Source organism: Trachurus japonicus, chromosome 3 (genome assembly GCF_045865225.1).
Source record: "Trachurus japonicus isolate A0001 chromosome 3, Traja_1.0".
Classification (NCBI taxonomy): Eukaryota; Metazoa; Chordata; class Actinopteri; order Carangiformes; family Carangidae; genus Trachurus; species Trachurus japonicus.
In genome coordinates this window covers 26,258,215-26,281,440 of record NC_140909.1, presented here as the reverse complement: position 1 = coordinate 26,281,440, position 23,226 = coordinate 26,258,215, and the positions used below count along the sequence as shown (strand labels likewise).

At 42.7% G+C, this 23,226-nt stretch overlaps 3 protein-coding genes across 4 annotated transcripts in view; 1 reads left to right on the top strand and 2 right to left on the bottom strand.

The window, feature by feature from the left end:
* The window catches only part of LOC146990038 (mucin-5B-like), a 30,840-nt gene extending 18,353 nt beyond the window's left edge, over positions 1 to 12,487 (top strand). The window contains exons 11-30 of the mRNA XM_085768004.1: positions 4,543 to 4,829; positions 5,187 to 5,352; positions 5,704 to 5,951; positions 6,087 to 6,270; positions 6,563 to 6,776; positions 6,985 to 7,157; positions 7,241 to 7,310; positions 7,603 to 7,724; positions 7,841 to 7,872; positions 7,958 to 8,126; positions 8,525 to 8,620; positions 8,729 to 8,769; positions 9,534 to 9,660; positions 9,964 to 9,996; positions 10,627 to 10,787; positions 11,026 to 11,124; positions 11,456 to 11,584; positions 11,685 to 11,724; positions 11,847 to 11,967; positions 12,075 to 12,487. Coding sequence (XP_085624130.1) covers positions 4,543 to 4,829; positions 5,187 to 5,352; positions 5,704 to 5,951; positions 6,087 to 6,270; positions 6,563 to 6,776; positions 6,985 to 7,157; positions 7,241 to 7,310; positions 7,603 to 7,724; positions 7,841 to 7,872; positions 7,958 to 8,126; positions 8,525 to 8,620; positions 8,729 to 8,769; positions 9,534 to 9,660; positions 9,964 to 9,996; positions 10,627 to 10,787; positions 11,026 to 11,124; positions 11,456 to 11,584; positions 11,685 to 11,724; positions 11,847 to 11,967; positions 12,075 to 12,273 — 2,711 coding nt within the window. The 3' untranslated portion in view covers positions 12,274 to 12,487. The remainder of the gene's footprint in view (positions 1 to 4,542; positions 4,830 to 5,186; positions 5,353 to 5,703; positions 5,952 to 6,086; positions 6,271 to 6,562; positions 6,777 to 6,984; positions 7,158 to 7,240; positions 7,311 to 7,602; positions 7,725 to 7,840; positions 7,873 to 7,957; positions 8,127 to 8,524; positions 8,621 to 8,728; positions 8,770 to 9,533; positions 9,661 to 9,963; positions 9,997 to 10,626; positions 10,788 to 11,025; positions 11,125 to 11,455; positions 11,585 to 11,684; positions 11,725 to 11,846; positions 11,968 to 12,074) is intronic.
* A 1,127-nt stretch (positions 12,488 to 13,614) lies between these two features.
* On the bottom strand, positions 13,615 to 18,905 carry tollip (toll interacting protein). The gene is made up of 6 exons (XM_085767853.1): positions 18,744 to 18,905; positions 17,101 to 17,250; positions 16,575 to 16,757; positions 16,313 to 16,465; positions 15,186 to 15,270; positions 13,615 to 15,042 (listed from the first exon to the last, which is right to left on the bottom strand). Exons 1-6 carry the CDS (start codon positions 18,774 to 18,776, stop codon positions 14,819 to 14,821), a joined length of 828 nt encoding a protein of 275 aa, XP_085623979.1. The 5' UTR covers positions 18,777 to 18,905; the 3' UTR covers positions 13,615 to 14,818.
* A 2,287-nt stretch (positions 18,906 to 21,192) lies between these two features.
* The window catches only part of celf1 (cugbp, Elav-like family member 1), a 28,646-nt gene continuing 26,612 nt past the window's right edge, over positions 21,193 to 23,226 (bottom strand). For both annotated transcript variants that reach the window (XM_085767825.1, XM_085767832.1), the window contains exon 15: positions 21,193 to 21,935. The gene's annotated coding sequence lies outside the window, so the exon portion shown is untranslated. The remainder of the gene's footprint in view (positions 21,936 to 23,226) is intronic.

Below are 23,226 nucleotides of genomic sequence, written 5' to 3'. Positions count from 1 at the left end.
CTCTACAACAGCTGTTGTTGAAACTACAACCTCAGTGCCTGTTGTCTCAACAACAAGTGCCGAAACCACAGTGATAACATCAACGCCATCAGTTAGCACGGCCACCACTGAGGCACCTCTATCCACAACAAAGGGAACTACAGTTACAACTGTCGAAACGACATCAGAGGAAACAACAGTCACTGCTGAAACAACAAAACAACCTAAAATCACAACTGGCCCAGTGACCACCTCTACAACAGCTGTTGTTGAAACTACAACCTCAGTGCCTGTTGTCTCAACAACAAGTGCCGAAACCACAGTGATAACATCAACGCCGTCAGTTAGCACGGCCACCACTGAGGCACCTCTATCCACAACTAAGGGAACTACAGTTACAACTGTCGAAACAACATCAGAGGAAACAACAGTCACTGCTGAAACAACAAAACCACCTAAAATCACAACTGGCCCAGTGACCACCTCTACAACAGCTGTTGTTGAAACTACAACCTCAGTGCCTGTTGTCTCAACAACAAGTGCCGAAACCACAGTGATAACATCAACGCCGTCAGTTAGCACGGCCACCACTGAGGCACCTCTATCCACAACAAAGGGAACTACAGTTACAACTGTCGAAACAACATCAGAGGAAACAACAGTCACTGCTGAAACAACAAAACCACCTAAAATCACAACTGGCCCAGTGACCACCTCTACAACAGCTGTTGTTGAAACTACAACCTCAGTGCCTGTTGTCTCAACAACAAGTGCCGAAACCACAGTGATAACATCAACGCCATCAGTTAGCACGGCCACCACTGAGGCACCTCTATCCACAACAAAGGGAACTACAGTTACAACTGTCGAAACGACATCAGAGGAAACAACAGTCAGTGCTAAAACCACAACTGGCCCAGTGACCACCTCTACAACAGCTGTTGTTGAAACTACAACCTCAGTGCCTGTTGTCTCAACAACAAGTGCCGAAACCACAGTGATAACATCAACGCCATCAGTTAGCACGGCCACCACTGAGGCACCTCTATCCACAACAAAGGGAACTACAGTTACAACTGTCGAAACAACATCAGAGGAAACAACAGTCACTGCTGAAACAACAAAACCACCTAAAATCACAACTGGCCCAGTGACCACCTCTACAACAGCTGTTGTTGAAACTACAACCTCAGTGCCTGTTGTCTCAACAACAAGTGCCGAAACCACAGTGATAACATCAACGCCGTCAGTTAGCACGGCCACCACTGAGGCACCTCTATCCACAACAAAGGGAACTACAGTTACAACTGTCGAAACAACATCAGAGGAAACAACAGTCACTGCTGAAACAACAAAACCACCTAAAATCACAACTGGCCCAGTGACCACCTCTACAACAGCTGTTGTTGAAACTACAACCTCAGTGCCTGTTGTCTCAACAACAAGTGCCGAAACCACAGTGATAACATCAACGCCATCAGTTAGCACGGCCACCACTGAGGCACCTCTATCCACAACAAAGGGAACTACAGTTACAACTGTCGAAACGACATCAGAGGAAACAACAGTCAGTGCTGAAACAACAAAACCACCTAAAACCACAACTGGCCCAGTGACCACCTCTACAACAGCTGTTGTTGAAACTACAACCTCAGTGCCTGTTGTCTCAACAACAAGTGCCGAAACCACAGTGATAACATCAACGCCATCAGTTAGCACGGCCACCACTGAGGCACCTCTATCCACAACAAAGGGAACTACAGTTACAACTGTCGAAACAACATCAGAGGAAACAACAGTCACTGCTGAAACAACAAAACAACCTAAAATCACAACTGGCCCAGTGACCACCTCTACAACAGCTGTTGTTGAAACTACAACCTCAGTGCCTGTTGTCTCAACAACAAGTGCCGAAACCACAGTGATAACATCAACGCCGTCAGTTAGCACGGCCACCACTGAGGCACCTCTATCCACAACAAAGGGAACTACAGTTACAACTGTCGAAACAACATCAGAGGAAACAACAGTCACTGCTGAAACAACAAAACCACCTAAAATCACAACTGGCCCAGTGACCACCTCTACAACAGCTGTTGTTGAAACTACAACCTCAGTGCCTGTTGTCTCAACAACAAGTGCCGAAACCACAGTGATAACATCAACGCCATCAGTTAGCACGGCCACCACTGAGGCACCTCTATCCACAACAAAGGGAACTACAGTTACAACTGTCGAAACGACATCAGAGGAAACAACAGTCAGTGCTAAAACCACAACTGGCCCAGTGACCACCTCTACAACAGCTGTTGTTGAAACTACAACCTCAGTGCCTGTTGTCTCAACAACAAGTGCCGAAACCACAGTGATAACATCAACGCCATCAGTTAGCACGGCCACCACTGAGGCACCTCTATCCACAACAAAGGGAACTACAGTTACAACTGTCGAAACAACATCAGAGGAAACAACAGTCACTGCTGAAACAACAAAACCACCTAAAATCACAACTGGCCCAGTGACCACCTCTACAACAGCTGTTGTTGAAACTACAACCTCAGTGCCTGTTGTCTCAACAACAAGTGCCGAAACCACAGTGATAACATCAACGCCGTCAGTTAGCACGGCCACCACTGAGGCACCTCTATCCACAACAAAGGGAACTACAGTTACAACTGTCGAAACAACATCAGAGGAAACAACAGTCACTGCTGAAACAACAAAACCACCTAAAATCACAACTGGCCCAGTGACCACCTCTACAACAGCTGTTGTTGAAACTACAACCTCAGTGCCTGTTGTCTCAACAACAAGTGCCGAAACCACAGTGATAACATCAACGCCATCAGTTAGCACGGCCACCACTGAGGCACCTCTATCCACAACAAAGGGAACTACAGTTACAACTGTCGAAACGACATCAGAGGAAACAACAGTCAGTGCTAAAACCACAACTGGCCCAGTGACCACCTCTACAACAGCTGTTGTTGAAACTACAACCTCAGTGCCTGTTGTCTCAACAACAAGTGCCGAAACCACAGTGATAACATCAACGCCGTCAGTTAGCACGGCCACCACTGAGGCACCTCTATCCACAACAAAGGGAACTACAGTTACAACTGTCGAAACAACATCAGAGGAAACAACAGTCACTGCTGAAACAACAAAACCACCTAAAATCACAACTGGCCCAGTGACCACCTCTACAACAGCTGTTGTTGAAACTACAACCTCAGTGCCTGTTGTCTCAACAACAAGTGCCGAAACCACAGTGATAACATCAACGCCATCAGTTAGCACGGCCACCACTGAGGCACCTCTATCCACAACAAAGGGAACTACAGTTACAACTGTCGAAACGACATCAGAGGAAACAACAGTCAGTGCTGAAACAACAAAACCACCTAAAATCACAACTGGCCCAGTGACCACCTCTACAACAGCTGTTGTTGAAACTACAACCTCAGTGCCTGTTGTCTCAACAACAAGTGCCGAAACCACAGTGATAACATCAACGCCATCAGTTAGCACGGCCACCACTGAGGCACCTCTATCCACAACAAAGGGAACTACAGTTACAACTGTCGAAACAACATCAGAGGAAACAACAGTCAGTGCTGAAACAACAAAACCACCTAAAACCACAACTGGCCCAGTGACCACCTCTACAACAGCTGTTATATCTACAACCTCAGTGTTTGGTATCACAACAACAGGCAGACAAACTACTGAGGTGACATCAAAATCTTCAGTTAGTACCGCCACCACTAAGGTACCTCTATCCACAACTAAGGGGACCACAGCTACACCTGTCCAGACAACATCAGAGGAAACAACAGTCAGTGCTGAAACAACAAAACCACCTAAGATCACAACTACACCCCCAGTGATTACAGCTACAGTACAGACTTCAACTTTCCGCACAAAACCTCAGAATGCAACTTCTCTTACATCAAGTGTAACCACAGTGACAACAGTTGAAGGTACAACTTCTATTGGCCCAGTAACACAGACGCTTCCACCTACTGTTGTTTACACAACTGGATCAACAACTACTCAGCCAGTGACCACCACAGTTGTTTCTACTGTGACACAGTTCAGTACATCTCCAACAGTATGTGCCTGTGTTGTGAATGGAACTTCTCATAATCCTGGTAGGTAATCTCCACTTTCATTTTTACTTGCCCTTTTGATTTATTGTGGGGAGGTGGTGTGGATGTACTGTGATCGTTTTAACTCCTTCTCAAAGTGAATGTCCCATTTTTTTCCCCACCATAACTTTCTCAACCTTTTCACTTATTTCTGTTATTATTGATAACCTCTCTGCCCTGAACTATGATAACTTTTCTACTTTATTAATACATAGTTCCTTAATCACTCTGTTATTGAGAACTAGTCCATGTGTACCAATAAGCCATCAACCATGTGTTCTTTGACACATTTCATAATGCGATGTAATAAGTTGGACCATGGTGCCATCATACTCGTTCACATTGGATATATTTATTTTGTGAATCATTATTCTTTAAACTCTGTTAATTTTGTGCGCGTTGTTTTTCACAGGGGACTTGGTGTACAATGTCACTGATGGCGCTGGGTATTGTTATGTTGCATATTGCAATGCATCTTGTGAGATTGTGACAGAGAGCCGTCCATGTCCCACAACATCGATACCTAGTACAACTGCTAGTTCTACCACTGCAGTGTTTAGCAGTACTACAAAGGGCACAACCTCAAGCTCTGTTACTCCCACCACCACTATTCCTCCCCCTACAACACCACCAACCATTCCATCAACAATCAAATCTACGACAACACTGGACTGCAATAACCTGAATCCACCAAGAAAGGTGGGTCATTCATTCATAGTATTTCCACAAGACCAATGTATTTAACCAGTACCATCTTTGATGTACTGCAACAGAAATACCTGTGGCACTTTTCTGAAACATGCTGAGTTTTTTTCCTGTTGTGCAGGTTTATTATTTTAGTGCTATACTTATACCAGGTTTTCCATTATTGGACAGTAAATAGTCTAGGGAGGAGCCTGAAAGTACATTTGACACATTCCTGACATACAGTATTGGGTGTGGCGCAAAACCAGTTTCACAAAAGTAACGCTCTGCATGATGCATCCCATAAAACTGTTTACTGTTCACATACCCATGCTTTCCTATGTGATGTGCTGTTTGCTCGTCCCCATCCAGAATGGTGAAACCTGGAAGGTTGACAACTGCACTACAGCTGTATGCACTAATGGCAAGGTCACAGAAAGGCACACTCCCTGTCCCACAGTGCAACAACCCATCTGTGCCAACGGACGCAAGCCTATCCAAGTGGAAGATGGGTGCTGCTTCCATTACGAATGTGAATGTGAGTTGAAAAAACAAACTTTCAATACAGATGACTTTTTTTTTTAATATTCAACAGAGAATATGGTGTCCATGTGCTAAGACTATTGACTGTAAAACATCGGCCCTATAAAAGACATTTAAAAACATTTACAAAGAAAAGGGTTTGAAAATGTATGCTGCAGTTTTCAGTGAATTCACAGCCAGAATCTACAGCCAGAATCTGACTAACTGCTGAATCTCTCCAAATTAGCTTTAACTACTAAAGAAACATGTCACTAGATGTGATTGTGTAGTAGGTGCTAAGTGCAAATTAATAGTGATCTTGATGTTTTGTCCCTATCATAGTTTATAACCTTAAACTCTCCTGCAGGTGTGTGCAGTGTCTGGGGTGGATCTCATTACAAGACATTTGATGGAAATTCATACAGTTTCGACGAGAATTGCACCTACTACCTGGTCAAAGAGATAATTACTAAATATAACTTGACTATTATGGTAAATAACCATGACTGCAATCCTTCAGACAGCTCATTTTGCCCCCAGTCTCTCATTGTTATATATAGATCCTACAAGGTTGTTCTGACTCAGTTGAACACATCAGGCACAGCAACTAATGCGGTAAGAAACAACGTAAATTATCTGTTAATTTAGAGTCAGTCTCTCACTTGATTAAGTATTTTTTCAAGCTCTAACTTAATAATTAAAATTTGTTCACAGTCTTTTCTGAATATGTTTTGTCTCCTCATCCCGCAGGTGTATGTGAATCAGAAACGTATCTATCCAGCCTATAGCAATTCTGTCCTGCGCCTCACTGGCACGAATATGGTGACCACATTGGAGATAACAGAAATTAGCGCAAAGGTGATCTACAGGGGCGCCTCATTCAGCATTGATATCCCCAAATCCCTCTTTGAGGGGAACACTGAAGGACAATGTGGTGAGTTACCTGAACATTTAACTCTTGATCTGCACCCTGACTATAATCAGGGACCTTGTGTTTGCCAAATCGTGGAATGAAAGAAATTAAAAGCACAGTCTGTGCTACTAATACTCAAAGGGCAACTGAAAGAGCTGCACCACTATCACTACCAGAATGCACAGGAGCACAGAAATTAAAATAATCATTACATTAATACACCACACATACTATGTAAAATATGCACTTGTCCGTAAACAAATCAACTGGTGTGGCTAGCTCTTCCTTCAACCTGCTGTCTCTCCTTTTCCAGGAACCTGTGACAACTCACAGAACAACGACTGCCGCTCCCCCAACGGCCAGGTGGAAAGCTGCCCAGACTCTGCTGGCCAGTGGCATGTCCCAGGCACACCCTGTGTCACCCCGACAACACAGCCAACTACGGCTGCACCATCCAGGACCACTTCACAACTACCAACATCAACAACTGTTTGCAAACCTGCCATCTGTGGTCTCCTAACCAGCAGGTGAGGTCATCTTCACAGTGACTAAGACTTGACAAATATTGGCAGCCAGTGATTTTGTTTAGATCAGGTGTAGTGCATGTTCGGTGTGGGCCAGACCAGTGCCAACTGTGGGACTGATGGAAGTGTGTTGAAGCAGTCAAGATATTTTTCAGGTCACTTAGTGAATGGTTGTCTGATTTCTTTTTTGCATTGTGTATGTCCCCTCTAGTGTTTTTGAGGAGTGCAGCAAAGTCATTTCTTCAGCGCCATTTGTGACATCTTGTGTAGTGGACAATTGTAAGAGCAGCAATAACAGCTGCTCCAGCCTGGAGGCCTACGCCACTGAATGCGCTAATGCAGGAATCTGTGTGGACTGGAGGAATGCTACTGATGGACTGTGTGGTAAGACAAATGAACAGTGTAAGATATCACAGTAGTTGTATGGACTTCAAGAATGTGTGCATAAACGTATCTCTGTCTGATAGAGCACAAGTGTCCAAGCAACAAAGTGTACATGGCTTGTGGCCCCACTGTGGAGCCGACATGCAACGACAGGTGAAGTAGACTATGTCTTAATAACAATATGTATATTATGCATAATTTTACTGATTCATGTTCTCACACGGTGGTCAGTAATGAAAAATGGACAGATTTTGATGTGGTAGACGTGTAATTCAAAGCAAACCTGTCAGAGATAGAGACTTGGCTGCACTCTTAAAGATATATAACAGCATTTACATACACATATATATATTGTTATTAGTTGCAATTGATGTGTGAAAGTCTGTAAATCAATTTCAAGCCTGCTCACCGCTGTAATAACAAGTGGTTTTATTTCCAACATCAGATACAACAAGAAGTTCAAGGCTAACAGCAGCACGTCCACTAACTACACTAAGGAGGGCTGCTTCTGTCCTAAAGGCACCACCTTATTCAACACAGTTGATGACACGTGTGTTACCTCCTGTGGTAAGAAGACATCCTACATTAAAAAAACAAACAAAAAAACTACTTTTCTTGACTGAATATTAAGTGTCAGTTGTCACAGTTCAAATCTACAAACACTGTTTTGCGGATTTCAGAAGTGTGTGTTGGACCTGATGGAAAACCCAAACAGGTGAGAGCTCCGAAGAAAACACACGACCATGGCCACTAGCAAACCTCGAGCTGTGTGTCTGACCTAGTTCCTGTCTCCTCACCAGCCTGGTGACTCATGGGAAAGTGGTTGCAACATCTGCACGTGTGACGAAGACTCCACTGACGTCCACTGTAAGCGCATCGAGTGCCCCACAGAACAGACCCCAAGCTGCAGTGAGCCTGGCCAGCAGCTGGTTAACAAGACAAGTGGCTGCTGCACAACACAGTCATGTGGTAAGTCACAGTGTCTAAGAACAGGGTGGCTGTTGATTCTCCAATATACAGTATATATATATATATATATATATATATATATATATATATATATAGTAGTATAGTAGATATATATATATAGTAGAACGGTTACATGTTTATAACAGCAGAGAGTTTGAAGCTGATCTTTTTCAGGAGCTGTTCCAGAGGACGAGCAAAAAAAAAAAGAGAGAAACTTCACTAATAGAACAATGCACACAGATAAATGTAATTTCTGAGGTGAAAAAAATCTTTTCTTGTGGTATTATGGGCTTTAAACACCTGTTACACTGTGCAGAAGTCCTTATTGATTGACATGAATAATGGGCTGGTGACTCTAGTCATGTTCATTTTTTAACCTGTGACCTCTGTCCTGACAGAATGCATCGTAAACCTGTGTCCTGCTCCCATCACCTGCCCGTTGGGCTTTGGACTCAAAGCCACCAACGGCACTTGCTGCCAGTCCTATGAGTGCGGTACGTGACTCTGCTGTTTAGAATTACATTCTGTAGAGTATATGCAAATGTAACAGAGAAAGACCATATTTTCTAAATCTAATAGTGTCTCTTTATTTGTCCCAACAGTTCCTAAAGGTGTGTGTGTCTATGACATGAATGAGTACAAGGTAAGCAAACAGTTCAAACTCATAAACATATCTGTCAGTAGATGCAACAGGGAGGAGGCTCCAGGTAGAACAGGTTGATCTACGCGTCATTTACTTCAATAGAATAAAGGTTCTGCAGAGTGGAGGGGAAATATAGGTGATAGGCAGGAACTCAAGAGCAGCCTGGGTCTTTGTGCGGAGAGACACAGCAACTAAATCCTAAGACATACTGTATATGTTTCTTTGTTGAGGCAGAAACTGAACCTTATCAGTCATCAAACATGACAAACAGAAAGAGACAGGACCAGAATGATACAAGTGACACAGAGGATCCTCTCTTCACTGACACGTGGTTGCAATGGTTACATATAGTCATTTAACAGGAGTAGTAGTAAAAGAAGAAGCATAGGACAAAGAGCCTCCGGTGCAGCTTCAAGGTGCTATTTTTCCTGTTTGCTCAGGTTCACATTGACTCTGCTGTGTTGGTTTTGTTTTTGTTGGTTTTGTCTTTTTAACCTCTGGCGTGGAGTAAACAACTACTACTACAAAAGGTTTCTGAGGAAACTTTATTTAACTTACGAGGTCCATTATGCAAGTTTTTTAAGTCACCATGCTACAAAGAACAGCAAAGAACTTTAAAACAGTAAAGACCAACATGTAAACATTTATTTTTACCACAAAAATACACACTGTTGTGTGATAGAGTCAATGGAACCTCACACTTGTTGGTTTATTTATACTTATTCGAGACTGAACTGATGTTTGACCCATGTGTGATTCTACAGCCTGGTGCCAAGATACCCACACCACCAACACCGACACCAACACAGACAGAACCTCCGCTGGTAGCACCATCAAGCTCGCCATTTGGAACACGATCAACAACACTATTAGGATCACCATCAGGAGCAGGTGCACCATCGGGTACAACAGCAGCACCGTCAGGAACAGGTGCACCATCAGGAACAGGAGCACCATCAGGAACAGGTGCACCATCAGGGACAGGTGCACCATCAGGGACAGGAGCACCGTCGGGTACAACAGCAGCACCATCAGGAACAGGTGCACCATCAGGAACAGCAGCACCATCAGGAACAACAGCAGCACCATCAGGAACAGCAGCACCATCAGGTACAACAGCAGCACCATCAGGAACAACAGCAGCACCATCAGGAACAGGAGCACCATCAGGAACAGGTGCACCATCAGGGACAGGTGCACCATCAGGTACAACAGCAGCACCATCAGGTACAACAGCAGCACCATCAGGAACAGGTGCACCATCAGGAACAGGTGCACCATCAGGTACAACAGCAGCACCATCAGGGACAGGTGCACCATCAGGAACAGGTGCACCATCAGGAACAGGAGCACCATCAGGGACAGGTGCACCATCAGGAACAGGTGCACCATCAGGTACAACAGCAGCACCATCAGGGACAGGTGCACCATCAGGAACAGGAGCACCATCAGGGACAGGTGCACCATCAGGAACAGGAGCACCATCAGGAACAGGAGCACCATCAGGAACAGGTGCACCATCAGGAACAGGAGCACCATCAGGAACAGGTGCACCATCAGGAACAGGAGCACCATCAGGGACAGGTGCACCATCAGGAACAGGTGCACCATCAGGAACAGGAGCACCGTCAGGAACAGGTGCACCATCAGGGACAGGTGCACCATCAGGAACAGGAGCACCGTCGGGTACAACAGCAGCACCATCAGGAACAGGTGCACCATCAGGAACAGCAGCACCATCAGGTACAACAGCAGCACCATCAGGAACAGGAGCACCATCAGGTACAACAGCAGCACCATCAGGAACAGGAGCACCATCAGGAACAGGAGCACCGTCAGGAACAGGTGCACCATCAGGCACAACGGTGGCACCATCTGGAACAACAGCAGCACCATCAGGACAGCCCTTCCAACCGGGACCCTGCCAGGAATGTTACTGTGGCCCCAAAATGGATCCTGTCACCAAACTTAATATCATTACTTGCAAACCTGTAGTCTGCGACACAAACTGCAACAAAGTAAGTTCATTCTGACCTATCCACTGTTTAGCACAGTGACATATGTTCATGTACTTTGCAGTTCTGTATCAGGAAAGTTATATTGTGGCAAGATGTCGGAAGTTTTTTCACTGACTAAAACCACTAAAGAGTTACAGGGATAAATATTTCAAATGTACCATAATCTGAGTTTTACAGTGACTAAATGTGGTTTGAACACACACTCAAACACACTCTCCCTCTCTCTCTCTGTCTTCAGGGTTATGAATATCAGGTTGCACCTGACAAGTGCTGCGGCACCTGCGTTCAGAAGAGCTGTATTGTCACTACACCGGACAACACCACGCAAGTTATTGAGGTCAGTAAACTGTGTGTGGGAGTGTTGAACACATGACTCACTGTAGCCTCTCACCATAACTGACCACACATCACTTCCATGATTTATTTACTCTAACGAACAGTATAACTCATAATCTTGCATTTATTTATTTTTTACATATTATATTTTCTCATGTGCTTCACATTTATTTTCATATTTCATGTATTTATTTATATTTATTTTACATCTTTGTGTTATCCACTTCGTCATAGTCTGTGTTGTTTGCTGAGGGCACAGCTTTAACTCAACATGATTTCCCCTTTAACAAAGATGACTCTGTCTCATTCTGCTGCCTCTCCTGCTGCTACAGGTCAATGACACATACATACCTACCGATGACAAGTGCGTGAAGTACACCTGTGAGAAAATCGATGGACAGTTTGTTACCAAAGAGACCAAGACCAGCTGTCCTCCATTTAACCCCTTGGACTGTGAACCTGTGAGTTGATCAGACCCCTACAGCCGGTGACCTCCTTCCCCTCTGTCAGTGCCCCAGCCACTAAATCAATACTCTCTAACATATCTCCTTCCTCCACCAGGGCACAGAGACAACTGACGCCAATGGATGCTGTAAATCCTGTAAGTGTGATGGAGTCTCAGTGTTTGAATAATACAGTACCATCTAATCATGTTTTCAGAGTGGACTGTGCATCACATGTTTCTGTTCATCTCTAAACACCTACTCTGTGTGTGTGTTCCAGGCAAGATACGGAGTGTGTGTGATGTCCAGTATAAGACGGAGGTCATCGAGGTTGACAACTGTAAGAGTGCACAGCCCGTCAACATGACCTCCTGCGCTGGTCACTGTGGAAGCTCGTCCATGTGAGTCAAGTTATTTACTTCATCTGTAAACCAGCAGATTTGTGTTTGTTTGTTACAAACAACACAGAACCCTTTATGCTCATCTGTGTGTGTTTGTGTTTGTGTAGATATTCGTCTGCTGCCAACAAGATGATGCAAGAGTGTGAGTGTTGCAGGGAGACCTCGACCAGTCAGAAGCAGGTGGAGCTGATCTGTGATAATGGCTCCAAGGTGCAGCACACCTACATGGTGGCGGACGGCTGCAGCTGCAGCAAATCAGAGTGTGTGCCGGGAACATCCAAATCTCAGCGCCGCAGGAGACGCTGATCGGTCGCAACTGATTTAACCTGGACGGATTTAAGTCCCATGGACACTGGAATTTCACCTTAAAATCTTCTTCTTCTTTGTGTGAGGTTTTATTTATATCCCAACTTGTGCTCTTCTTCTTCTTCTTCACTGTCATATCCTGGCACTGTTATGTAAAACTTCTCCATTTTAGGATTTCTTGGATGATATTAAAATTATATTTCTGCAACATGAACACTTGATTTGAGTTTCTTATTGATCCCTGGTGGATGATGAGCATGGAAGTTAAAATCTGTATGGATATACAGTATAGATTAAGGTTGAGCTGACTTCAGCTTTTGAGAGGCTGAGCTGCAAATACTGCACGTTATGACTCAAATTTAACAAATTCACAATTTAAAATATGGAAATTCAAATGTAAGACCAAAGTGAATTGATTTGAAAATAACAGAATGTAATGAATCTTAAATGAACCTCAGGCAGGAAGCACATTGACAAAAAAAAACTTTGAAACCTTCAAGAGTCAATAGAAAACTTTAACTGCAACACACAAACACTGTGGCTGAAACACAGCAACATTTAAAGCTTGTGCAACACAGACAACTAGACTTTCATGTGCATGGTTCAACATTATGGCACTGGTCTAAAGGTGGAAGGGGACACTTAGACCTGACTGTTAATGAGGAGGAGTTATTTTGTATATATTGTAGCTCGTTAAAAATGGATATTGTGTCTCTGCTGTGGATCTGAGGCCTGTACTACAAAGCAGGTTTAACATATCCAGGATAACTTTTAGTTATTTGACTAAACAGAGCCTAACAATGGTCGCTATGAAACCAATACTATGAAGCTGGTGCTAACCTGGTGCAGGTAACCCTGGGTTTTCCTCTCCGGCTATGAGCGCATTGTGAAAGAGGCAGAGCTGTTAATCATTAGCAACATTGTCAGAACCATTAAGAGATGAGAAGAAACAGTGACCCCTGCAGGTCATTTCAGTTACAGCCGTGTCCCACAGTGATATGATCAAAACCACTTAAAAAAATATAATTTCTACGGAAATCAAATGGGGGCTATATTGTAAATATGTGTATAAATTATTATTCAGTATCCAGCTGTTGTCTGCATGTGATTTAAAGAAACATAAGTTGACGTCGGAGAGAAAGAGAAGCTGTGTCTGACTGAAATGTTTCGCATTCATAAATCACATTTCTAAGTTATGATCAGGGTGTGGATCACTCATCTAATCAAAAATGGAGTCTTTATTTCCAGTTCTTGTCAGTCTCCTGTTATTCTGAACTGTTGTGATGTAGAAGAGTAAAATCACCATCACTGTCAGATTAACGAATCTGCGTTCAGTTAAACTGACATTTTAATAGCTCCGATATATTTTTTTTACTCTCCATGTTGCTCTGTTTTCAGACACATGCAGCAAAACAACTCCACTGATCAATACAAATATCTACTGCTCTTTTTTATTGATCACTTTATTGTAAAGTCTTGAATGGTGACTCAGTGTTTCCAGTGATCTGATTAATCAGTAGTTTTGATCTGATCCTCTGAAGTTAACCTGCTCCAGAGCAGGTGAGGAGTTCAGCATCTGTTACCATGGTGAATTCTTACCAAGTAATAAGTGAACTGTCGTCGGACTGAAAACCCAGAGTTAAGCCTGAAGTTACTCCTATAACCTTAAATCCCTCTTCATAGAAAAGAGCTCAGGTGTTTCTTTCACCTGCATTTTGGTCTCAAAAGCCACACACAACTTCCTGTTGAGCTTCAGAACATCTGGATCTCACCGCTCCCGTCACTCTGCATCTTGACGCGCAATTTAAAAATGTGACTCCACAGGATTTTACTTTATAACATCAACTCTTCACATCCTCACTTTACTTTACAAATGAGTTACCGTACATCAAAACTTTACAAGGGAACCATGTTCTCGCTTTGACTGACGAGAGTTCAGTGATTATTTTTCTTTTCAACCTCAAAAACTCTGCTTGTCATTTGTTCGATTTCTTTGTAATTAAATACTTTCCATAATAATTTATCAGACTTAGAGTGCACTTGACATTTTACAGCTACATAATGAAATGAAGCAGATCACTGCAGGTTACTACAGACAGGTTCTCTGTACAACAGCGACATCAACATAAACAAACGTGACTCTGCTGCTCAAAACTGTGCAAATCAAACCCTGGGTTACCATGGATACAATGAGAGATTGTGATAATCAATCAAAAGATTAAAAACAATGATCTTACCCATAAAGTCGCACTACTGCCAAATGAATATTTTGTTTGAGCCTCTACTTAACAGTCACGACTTTAAATACTGTAAATCTTGAAGCAGTGACAACCAGAGCTACGGACAGACAGCTGTGTTCGCAGAGACGGGTCGGGCGTCATGTTCTGTTGGGCCAAAGTCAATAATGGGAGAAGATGCTGATCTCTGCTCCTGGGGCTGCTGGGAGCTCCGACTGTGGGAGTGTGCGTGTGGGAGGGCTGCATGCATATGTGTGTGTATGTGTGTGGGTGTGTTGGGATGTTCACTGTGAGCTGGTGCTCTGTGGTTAGAGCTCCTCGGCCATCTGCAGCAGGGAGTTGATGGCAGCGTCCTTGTTGCCCTGCTGCGCGTCCAGCACAGTGCGAACCACCTCCTTGTCCAGGTTGGGGAACATGTCCTGCAGGGCCTTCAGGTCCTCCTCGCTGCACACGGGCCCCTGGCCCCCAACAGCTGGCATGGCTGCTGGCATCGCCATAGGAACCATGCCCTGGTTGTAGACTGTAGGCACTCCTAAGAGCACGGGACACACAGGAGAGAGTCAGCCTTCATGTAGCAGAGGAGAAGTTTCCTCTGTGTGTGTGTGTGTGTGTGTGTGTGTGTGTGTGTGTGTGTGTGTGTGTGTGTGTGTGTGTGTGTGTGTGTGTGTAACTGACCTGCGATGGGCACATATCCAACTCCTTGCTGATACACTGAGGGCATCAGGACAACAGGCTGAGTCATCATCCCTGCTGGTAATGACTGGCAAAAACACACAGAGAGTCTATGTGAGATGCATTTCTTGGTGACAGAGTTAAAATGGAGAAATGGGATGGTGTTGGATCTTCATTTCCGGCTTGTGCTTCTAAAAGTACAAATGTGGAGCACCCGAGCGCTGCACTGCGATTGTGGGTTGCTCCACAGAACAGTTGACAGTGGCTCTTCACTTCAGGGACATATTATCCTGAATAGAGTCTAAACTCTTGTTCCACTGAGCAGCTGCTTCAGCGACCGGCTGCTGCAGCACCACAGTGTGAGGAAGAGGTCTGTCCTACAGCTCCGGTCTCTCAGGTCTCTCCTTCCTGCTGCGGTCAGACAGATACCAGGAACCGACAGGCTCACCACGTGCAATAAGCAAGTAAGCAGTATTTCTTACGGATCGATTGTGTCTCTCTCGTATTTTGTAGTTTCCTACTCGTGTGCAACGACTCAAATTTACTCAGAGTGGAACTAATTCAGATTATAGTAGTGGTAGTAGTAGTAGTAGTAGAAGTAGAAGTATCTCGTCTTACAGATCTGAATGAGGTCTAAACAAACTAACATGGTGCAGTTTTAGCAAAAGAATGCACCTTGGAAATATAAACGATGATGACACTGAGACAATGATGATGATGACTGAGAATGATGACCACAGTGAGGAAAGATGCTTTTGTCAGGAGATGGAAGAAATGGCTATGACACAGTATTAAGTGTATAAACATTTACCAACTGACTCATACATTTTGAGATAACAGATGTATACTATTCCTCTACAATGATCTTTGTTCTTGTTTTGCTGCAGACGACCAGAACTGGAGCAAACAGGAAGGGAGCAGAAGATAAACAATCCTGTTTGACCCATGACCTCCGGTTCGCTTCTCCTCACACCCAGGTCTAGTGTGTAGCTGCTTCTTGACATCTTTAATTGTACAAAATTGTTCGTTCTTTAAAATGGCACACTGAATAGTTTTCATTCCTCAGTGAGTGTTGTGAAAAGTGCAGGGAACAGGTAAGACCTCAACCAGAAGGTGCATGTAGTACTCACAGCAAACGACATGACCAGGTTGATCATGCCCTCCTTGTCGTCGCCCTGTCTGCCGCTGAGGCTGAACCACTCGTCCACCACGCTGCCCTCCCTCAGGCCTTCAGGGATGGTGACATGAGTCCACGCTATCCTGTCGTCCATGGAGAACGCTCTCTGGATGATACGTCAACGAGGACACGGTTGAAACAAACAGGATACTGCATGCTCATCACACACATGCTCACTGATAAAAAGGAAGAAACATCGTCCTCCTCCTCCTCACCTCATCAAAGATCTCCAAGTAGAAGGAGTCCACCCCCGGAGGCACGGTGCACTGGATCACCTTGTTCCACCGCGGATTCTTGGCTCCGTTGTGAGCCGTTGGCGTCTCGTAGACAGCGTAGCCCAGTCGGATCCTACAGTATGGATCCATCCGTGTCATGCCGTAGTTTTTAGCCAGCTTGGCCTGTCCAGCGAAACAACCACAGTGACCTCAGTGAGGAGATGCATTTATGTTGGCCGCTGTCACTGTCTCAGTTCAACTCTTGTGTTTTCAGTGGATAGTGGATAGCTTTTAATAACTCAATAATTTAATAACTGTTTTTACAAATCATCCAATCTGCTGAGTTCATCACACATGGACTTCCAAAGTGTCATAGCAAAGCATCTGAATATTTTTCCTAAAAATGGATGAATCCTGGCAACATGGTACTGTCAATCATAATGCACATTTATGGCTTAAGAATACATGTTATTGGTACATATCATCAATATTGATACAAGTATTTAGAAAACTGAACAGTGTTTACCTGAACCACTGTGATGCTGAGTCGGCCCACCGTTCCTATTGAGCCTCCGTACTGCAGCTGCCTGGCTGCCTGAGCGTCCAGCTGGACCTGCTGCTGCTGCTGGGTGGGCGTGATCCGCAGGAAGTCCTGGGGCAGCTCCCCAATGTACACCTGAACACACACAATTTGAATGTATTGTTTTATTGGATTTTGCCTCACACAATAAATCACCTGTTCAAAAGCCTCTGCAACTGTAAAAACCGTGTTCACAAGTGAAAACCTGCAAAGTCAGTCACTTCAAAATTTCCTCCAATAAAGGAAAAATGTCCTACACAGTTTCCAGGCTACAAGACGACAGCAAGTGTTTTGATGTGTTTATAAAAACTGTCTGACTTTAGAAAAAGAGAACTGCAGAAAATAAAAGCAAAATCAAAAATATTCTACATTTACAACAGGGTTAGGGTTAGCGACACGTTAGTCCTCCAGCCCAGGGGCTGTTGATTACTTAGTGATATCAGAACGTGCTAGTAGTAGTAGTAAATCGCAGGATGAAAGGTACTATAAATAAAATATTTTATTACCATTGTTTTGTTTTGTTATTTCATTGTTTTCACATGAGTCTAAAACGACTCATCCTAAGGATAAGACCAACACATGTTATGTTACGTATGTCCATACACGTGTTGCCTACAAGTCAAACGCCACCAGGCAGTCATCACATAAAGATCTCTACTTCTACGCCCCAAGGACATGTCACATGACATGAACAATATAGTAAAGAGACTGAATTAACAGCAGATACAGACATTATGTTGTCTGTGAACACCAGGCCCAAACTGCACATAGACAGAGGTTAAAGCTCATCCACCAGGAGTGTGGTGGAAAGCAGTGTGACGATGATGCATCTGACATTTTTGAGCAGAGAGGAGTTAACCATTAACCTGCCCCTACACATAACTGCAACCTGTAGTCATGGCAGCTGCTCCACCACATACAGCAGGCTGCTAACTCACTGAGTGACCTGAGTAAAGTCAGCTGATGTGGTCAGACAAAACCCCGTTTTAGTTTGAGTTACTAACAAGGCCTTAGTTTGAATGTGATGACCCTGGTCTATATTGGTTGAGTGTCTAAGTTAATACTCTGAGGGACAAGCTGCCCAGTTTCCATTTCATAAATAGTTATATTTCTAAATCATATTGTTATATTCATCTGAGGATTTGAACATGTTAATCAATAATCACACAATGACAGCAGGTAATTATGTTTGTCAATGGAGTTCAAACCCTAAGTTAAATACTCGTGCCTCCTCCATCTAAACTAAGGGCAGTATAGTTTCTATAAGAGGATGTGATGTGGTGGTTTGTTTTGAATTAAAAGCCAAAGCTGTGAATCAAACCGTTAGAGCTAATGTCAATCAACGGCCACAGCAGCTTAATCCGTTTACAGCCGTTACGTCCTCGGACTGTACTAACGTTAGCTCGGTATTTATAAACGTCGTTACCGACGACATCCTCGTTAACAGAAATAACGGGTGTTAGGCCGCCGTGAGGCTGTTTAATGACTGAAGTGAGAGGTGTTGGTAAAACTACAGTCAGGCTAGGTCCGCCCGAGCTGTCTGTCAACAAACTAAGTGAGTGAGTGAGTGAGCTCAGACCGCCGCCTACCTGTCCCCGCTGAGTGCTGATGGTGGTCGCCATGTTGTCTCTTCAACGTCTGCGGGGCTGGTTTCTCGACTCTTCTTTAATCACTGATGTAACGTCGGCAAATAAAATAACAACACACAAGTGCTGCTCGGATTAATGTTGACCCCGGAAGTGTCGACTGTGCGCGTGTGTGTGCGTGTGTATTTTTTTTTTTTCCAAACCTTTATTTTCAGTGCAAAGGCGAACGGAAGTTCCCTGGAAGCCTTTTTTTTTTTTTTTTTTTTAAATACTATGAAATTGTGTTGAGGTTTGTTTGTTGGTTTGTTTGTATATTGTTTGGATAATTCTTGATAACATTTCTGAAAGTGTATGGATGGACAGGTGGTCGTGGATATAATAGAGGACACATGTGAAGGTTTCTCAAACATTTTATTTGGACAGTCAGAAACCAAACCAACCAACAGGATCACACACAGCAACCTCACAGACAGCTGATTCACTGCAGCTTCATTTGTTGTTCACAGAAAGCGAAGATCCAAAAGTAAAAGAAAACAAGCTAACAGAGGAGATACATCCAAACTAAAGAAAATAAACACATACTAACAAAAGTAATTTCAGCAGTGTCTCACATTAAAATCCCCACACTCAATTTTTATTTTATTTTTTAATAAAAAACAAACAAAAAAACTGCATTTAATTCAGTGCAATGGAGCAAAAGGCAACTTCGCATAAATACTTGGCAAGGCTTAATCAGGTGTTAGCTACAACGTTTTTACCTTGAATGGTTTTAGTCTCAGTGCAGTTATATGTCGCTATAACACTGAATCCAACCCTGTTTTACGGACAAACTGAAACAAAGCAGATGTGGGTGCACTGCACAGAACACACGCTTCATTCATTGCGCCTCGCTGACTTCAGACTCATGTGATTGTGAAAAGCTGAACACCTCACCTTGTATCAACTATTTATCTTCAGTGACTGAAGTGACTTCAAAGACCACATCACTCAACCTTGTGTAGAAATCATGTTTACACATTTAGTTTCTCCAAGTTTTTCCATATAGTAATCTAAAAGAACACCCCCTTGATTTGACTTTTCTTGATTTACACTAATACTGTTTCATTTAAAATAAAGCCTGGCAAATATAAGGGTTTACATACGTATATTTGCTGCAACAATCAATAAGTCCTTACAGTTCACATAAAGGAGCAATGCATCTTTTTTTTTTTTTAAATTTAATTAATGTCATGGCTTTCATTTTTCATCTATTTACTTAGTTGTTCCTTCCAGGCCTCTGTAGTTTTGCCATGTTTCAGACCGATGAAGTGAATGTATTGAGACATGGAAACAGACTGATGGTGCACTTTAGACTTTACAACATCCAAAGCAGTGGGATACATGATTTGCAGTAAACTGGCCCATATTTGGGGCTGGGTATTACAATAGAAATGTTTCCATGTCACTGTTAAAACTGTCAAATGCTCAGTCTTATCAAATCTGTGCATTGTCATTACCTTGTTTATAAATCTATTTAAATACCAACTCATCTGTCAATTTTAGACTGAACTTTTATTTAAAAATGGTTTGTAGGAAAGGTGTTCATGTTCCTCAAAGTAAGGTACTGATGTGAGTCCAACAGTATTTGTGTTAATCACTTCAAACACGGCTATGGTCCTTTGGAAAATATTATGCAATGCTTTAATACTTTGAAAACTAAATTCCCAAACAGATTTTCTGTGGAGACTTAACAAGCAGTGAAGCAAGGACATTAAAAAGAACAGCTGTGTATTGGATCACAAAACTGCCTAAAGGAGGAAGCCATTTTCTGGTGACCAACATGCCTGTCAAGATGCTGAAAGTTCTATAAAAGCATCAGTGTAACATAATGTTGCCAAGCTTTTTGTATTTGGTGTCAACACTGCACAGTTGATTTTATAAAAACTATTAAACATGTGAGGACTGGAGATGATATGTTGCTCAACAGTTCTTCTACAGGAGTACAGCATCATGTTTATTCTGTGTGTACAAAACTGTATTATTTTGTCATGATTTTTGTTTTTGGCACTGACAATCGACAGCGGATTATTTAATAAATAAACAAAACAAACAAATGTTCTCATTTGAATTGATTTTTTTTGTTTTATTTTAAGTTTGGCTGTTAAATAACAGTTCTTGTCAAAGCAGAAATACATGATGGGATGTATCTATGACAGCATCCATCACACTGTTTCACAAAAATAAAGACTGACTCAAAAACATTAGACACCTCAAGCCAAGCGAGCTCTGGACCAATGTTACCATGGTAACATAGACTGGAGGTAAGGTGTCTCATGTTTTTGACTTAAAATTAGTCACTCAGCATCGTTAGGACTGGTCCAACATGACAGAGGTTAGAGCAGTGTGAAATATCTCAGTGAAACTGGCCCCTGATCTCACTGAAGAAACAGAGTCAAAGAAAAAGGAAAAATACTGATTGTGCAAAACATTTGGCACCAGTTTATTTGTTTTTAAGTTAACACAAACTAGATCACAGTTTACCAAGAATTTCATTGCGGATATATTCAAAGAAAAGAAAACATGGATACTAAATACACTGTGACAAAAGGCTCTCCACTGTGGATTTTATGTCTAATTCGTCCACGAGAGAGAGCAGAAAAGCATCATGTGCTTGTGGCGGTGAGTTGACAGGCTAACTGACATTAAATGCTTTCTCCTCATAACATCACTCAAAATATGAACTCCCAACGATGAACTCACGCACAACATTGCCTGGGGATAGATTAGCTGCTTTAAAACACACACACACACACACACACACACAGGAAAAAAAAACACAACAAAACCAGAGGATGGGGGCACTGGGAGGACTGCAACACAACACAGGAGATAAAAACAAAGTTAAAGCTCAGACTCAAGCTGATTTTTAAGAAGAAAAAAAATTTCTAGTGGTTATGCGAGTCAGTTCTAGAAAAATAGATTCTCTTATTTGCTCGTAATAAGTCTAAAGCGACTTTCACACATTCAGTGGCAGTCTTTCTAGTGCCCCTTGCTGACAACACAGAGGACATACAAAAAACAACAAAACAAAACCTCATCAATGTCAAACACAAGGTCAAAGGTGAAATTGGAAGCGTCAGAGAAGCGCAGGAAACACAAGGACTGGACGATGAACTGTGACGCCACATCAACATGCTAGGGCAAACAGGAAGAGATCTAGAAAAAACAAAAAGAAAAACACAACAGGGAGACAAACCTAGGTTAAACAGCAATGGAACACAGACAGGAGAAGAGAAAAGAAATCAAGAAATGATTATCTTTGTGTAGGGTTGATTCACGGTCTAAACACTCAACAGTTGACAGTGAGGACGAGTGTTACCACAAACTGAGGTGGATGACAACAAAGGCAAAACACACACGCCAGACAGCCTAAATAAAATGGCAGCACAGAGTCAGCAACAACATGCAGGACAAAAACAGCTACTCACATACTTATAGCTCTGGAGGAACAAAACTTAAAAAAAAAACTGTTATAACCAGTTATTATGATGCAGTTAAAAAACTGAGAGGAAAGGTTTCCCACAACAAATTAGATTTTCTACATGGCATATCAAGTCCCAGAGGTTTTCCATGTAATCCATTTTAATTCATTATTGTGTAAATAAACTGCTTCATTTTTTTATTCCTGGTTATGGCCTATCTGTCTACCATTCAATTTATAATTGAAAAACCTATGGCAGACCTACTTTACGTCATCCCTTCCGTGAACATCAACTGATGATGATGATGATAAGTCAGTTACATTATTGTTGCCTAGTAACACAGTTTTATCACCGTTTGATCTCTGAATGCTGCACTGCTTTTACTCCAAAACTAAACCGCTACAAAGATTTAAAGGGGCCATTTATAAGGTTTCTCTTGTTTCTCTCAACATTTTGAAAAGTGATGAGATGGGCTAGCAGCTAGCTGGTTAGCGTGCTAACTTCAACTTTACTAGCCACCCTGAGAAATGTAAGTAAAGGAATGAAATTTGATGCAGATCTCAACAATGTTTATTCCAGGCTGACAAGTAAACAGGGCCAATGCTAGCTGGTTAGCATGCTAACTTCAGTAGATGAAAAGACGGTTAAAAAGTGTTATTTTCTCCTGTCATTTACACAAAGCTGCTCTTATCATACTCCATCTGAAAATTCACGTCTCCTGCTTTATTTCTGATGGTTTACATGTTACCCATAATTCACAGCAGAAGTCTGTTTATGTTCTCGATATACATTATTGTAATGGTGAACTGATCAGTGAGACACTGTTGCACTAGGTGAGACAGACTCCCTGTGTTTCATTACGATTGAAATTCACACACAGATGATGCACTACTGCCTGAGACACACACTGGAACAACAACTGTGGATTCATCAGCCACTAAAAATAGTCCTGAACAAAAACACTGTTTGAGTAACAAGCTGTGGAATATTTTACATCCAGTGGGCTCTGGACTGAGTGGGGAAGT

What these genes read in the sequence shown, in the direction of transcription:
- tollip (XM_085767853.1), bottom strand. Translation starts at nt 18,776, where the DNA reads ATGGCGACCACCATCAGCACTCAGCGGGGACAG. An exon ending in ACTTGGAGATCTTTGATGAG is followed by an intron (nt 16,466 to 16,574) that starts GTGAGGAGGAGG and finishes CGTATCATCCAG; the next exon opens with AGAGCGTTCTCCATGGACGA. An exon ending in ACCTGGTCATGTCGTTTGCT is followed by an intron (nt 15,271 to 16,312) that starts GTGAGTACTACA and finishes TGTTTTTGCCAG; the next exon opens with TCATTACCAGCAGGGATGAT.